Source organism: Aplysia californica, unplaced genomic scaffold (genome assembly GCF_000002075.1).
Source record: "Aplysia californica isolate F4 #8 unplaced genomic scaffold, AplCal3.0 scaffold00077, whole genome shotgun sequence".
In the NCBI taxonomy this organism is placed as follows: Eukaryota; Metazoa; Mollusca; class Gastropoda; order Aplysiida; family Aplysiidae; genus Aplysia; species Aplysia californica.
Genome location: NW_004797347.1, coordinates 1,664,028 through 1,666,527, shown reverse-complemented (window position 1 = coordinate 1,666,527; position 2,500 = coordinate 1,664,028). Strand labels below are relative to the sequence as shown.

The window sequence follows — 2,500 nt, the reverse complement described above, 5'->3', positions numbered from 1 at the left end:
AGAGAGCAGTTCCCCATGCAAATCCCATGTAAACGAGCAGTTGTAGCTGTTTTCAGGGCCACTGTACTGTCGGCGAGCCAAGTTCTCAAGTCCGGAGAAGTCGTTACGCCCCCCTTGGGCAGCTGCTCTGAGGGCCCGTCGTGCGCCTGTTGGAAGGGCTGGGCAATGAGTCGCTTTAGCAAAATGCGGATAATATGTTAGTGCACATCTCTGGAAAATAATACAATATGAACCGCTTCGGCAAATGGGTTAGAACTACTTCAGGAAATTATGGGAACACCCACTTCGGCAAAATGGGTCAGGAAAGCGAGTTAAGAGTCTGAATTCAGATAATGTTTCAGTAAGAACTAGTCGGTTATCGGGATAGGTATCCGGATTTTGCCCACCTCTACCTGTTGGGCCGCAGAAATAGCGGGCCACACAAGTGGGACAAACATACAAAAGAAGTAAAGGATATATGATTATAGTAAGGACTAGGAAAGAAAAGGCAGCACTTCCCTGTTGTAGTTCAGGCACAGTTATGAGCATGACATCAATGAATCAGCCCATTTACAATTCTACTGAGCATAAGAACAGGTTAATGTCCCCCCTTTGGGTATGGCCTAAAAACACTTCAGTCAGTAGCACCGCCCCGGGGGGGGGGGGGAACACGCTCCAGATTATGGGGTGGTTGATGTACATTTTGTCCGCCTCACTCATATACCAGCATGCATATACAAACAAGCACACATAAGCACGTTGTACACACATTGACCCTGATACAAAAAACAAAGACAAGAGACCATAAACGACAACAAAAATACCCAAATAGTTAAGAAGCAGTTCAAGAACTGAAAGAAAGTCATCATCTATGTTCTCGGCGTTGGTATTCTAGAGATTGGGCCATCAGCTTCGGATCCGTGACATTTCGGGTTTGGGGTTTCATGGCTCAGCTCGGGTCAGTGTTGTGTACCTTGGAACAGGCGTTTTTCACGAGTTTAACTAATTTCACCCATGTCAGAATGAGTACCCAGCCATAGACAGCTACAGATCTCGTCAATATACTAGTATCTTGGCACCTGCAAAGTGACCGTTTGCAGAATTTACTTCCCGAGAAGTGAATGTTGTTTCAGAATGAGAGAGAAAGAAAGCGGTGGCCGGGGGGGGGGGGGATGAAAGGAGAGGGGAGCAGAGGAGTTGATTGTTTATAAGAAGATAAAGGAAAAAGTGAAATCCGTAACAGGTTTGAAGCACGGCTGTTTTTATATGGAGGGGGTAGGATGGGCAATAGGAGATAATAGAAAAACAATCAAGAGTAAAAACAAAAGCAAACCAAAAATACCCATCCCCCTCACCCCTCCCCCCCCCCCAAAAAAAAAACAAGAAAAAAAAACAACCTCGAGTAAAGAAGCTAGCGATATGACCAGAAGAGAACCCCCCAAGAGCCACCTGATGAGAAGACAAATTGCATGAAGCGCGTTACGACGTCCAATCTCCCACGCCACCGGGGAATATTTATCAGTAACCGGCCATCTCCGATATGAAGGATGTCACAGACTTTTCTTTTACCTTTCTGTCTGCAATATAAAACAGGATTACCCCGGCTCATGGGCAGCCGTCAATTTGCAAATAGCAATAATAACGCAGTCGGGGAGGGGGGGGGGGGAGATCCATCATTTCCTCGTCCGACTTATTTTTACAACGGCAAACGAGACCAGACGTACACGCGCTGAGCTAGATCTAGCAGTGTTAGGAAGAAAAGAAAAAGATAACAATTTGAAGGGATGTAACAAGCATCATACGTTCTGAATATTTTGCTTAAAGCCATTTTCTTGGTATCCAAATCCAAACATTTCAGTAGACTAGTTTTACTTGACAAAAAAGCCATAGGCTTGTAACAAACAACCCGGCATCTGTACCGTAAATATTCAGCTTATTACTGTTGTGTCTTGCGGCTACAGCTTACAACACCCGAGAATCCTGCTTTAAATCAAGAGGAAGACCAAGAAAGACTTGGCTGGATGGGGTTAAAAAGGTCTAGGAACAACATAACATAACAGACGGTACACACACACCTAGCACAGGACCGAAACTTGCGCACCCCCCCCCCCCCTTTCGACATCCTAAGGATACCAGCGGAAGAGAAAAGCAAAAAAACCTTAGTATGACCGGCTTCTGTAGCGTAGCAGTTAGAGGCTTTGCTGCCACACGCATGAGGCTCGAGTTCAATTCCCAAACAGAGAGAATTATTAATTTTTGGAGTATCTCTATCTTTCTGCGAAGATGTTGTATCCCTCTTAGTCCGGGTTGGCCCTTACAGGCAGCGTCAGAAGCTTGCTTCTTATGTACTTTAGATTGAGTCAATGGAAAGGCAACAACTTAAAAGGTAGCTATTAAGCACAAGGGTGCTATTTCGAAAAATGCTGTTTTGAGAAAATGGAAGGTAAGGTTTTTGCCCCTTGTTCAGTTTCTTTGAAAGTAAAGGAGAGTTTTCTCTTTTACCAAACAAAAAATATACACA

General features: G+C 44.6%; 1 protein-coding gene across 1 annotated transcript in view; it reads right to left on the bottom strand.

Annotated features, from left to right (window-relative positions):
* Positions 1 to 2,500, bottom strand: part of LOC100533395 (glutamate receptor 2) — a gene marked incomplete in the record, with an annotated part of 156,880 nt that overhangs the window by 60,580 nt on the left and 93,800 nt on the right. The window contains 1 exon segment of the mRNA NM_001204680.1: positions 673 to 681. Coding sequence (NP_001191609.1) covers positions 673 to 681 — 9 coding nt within the window.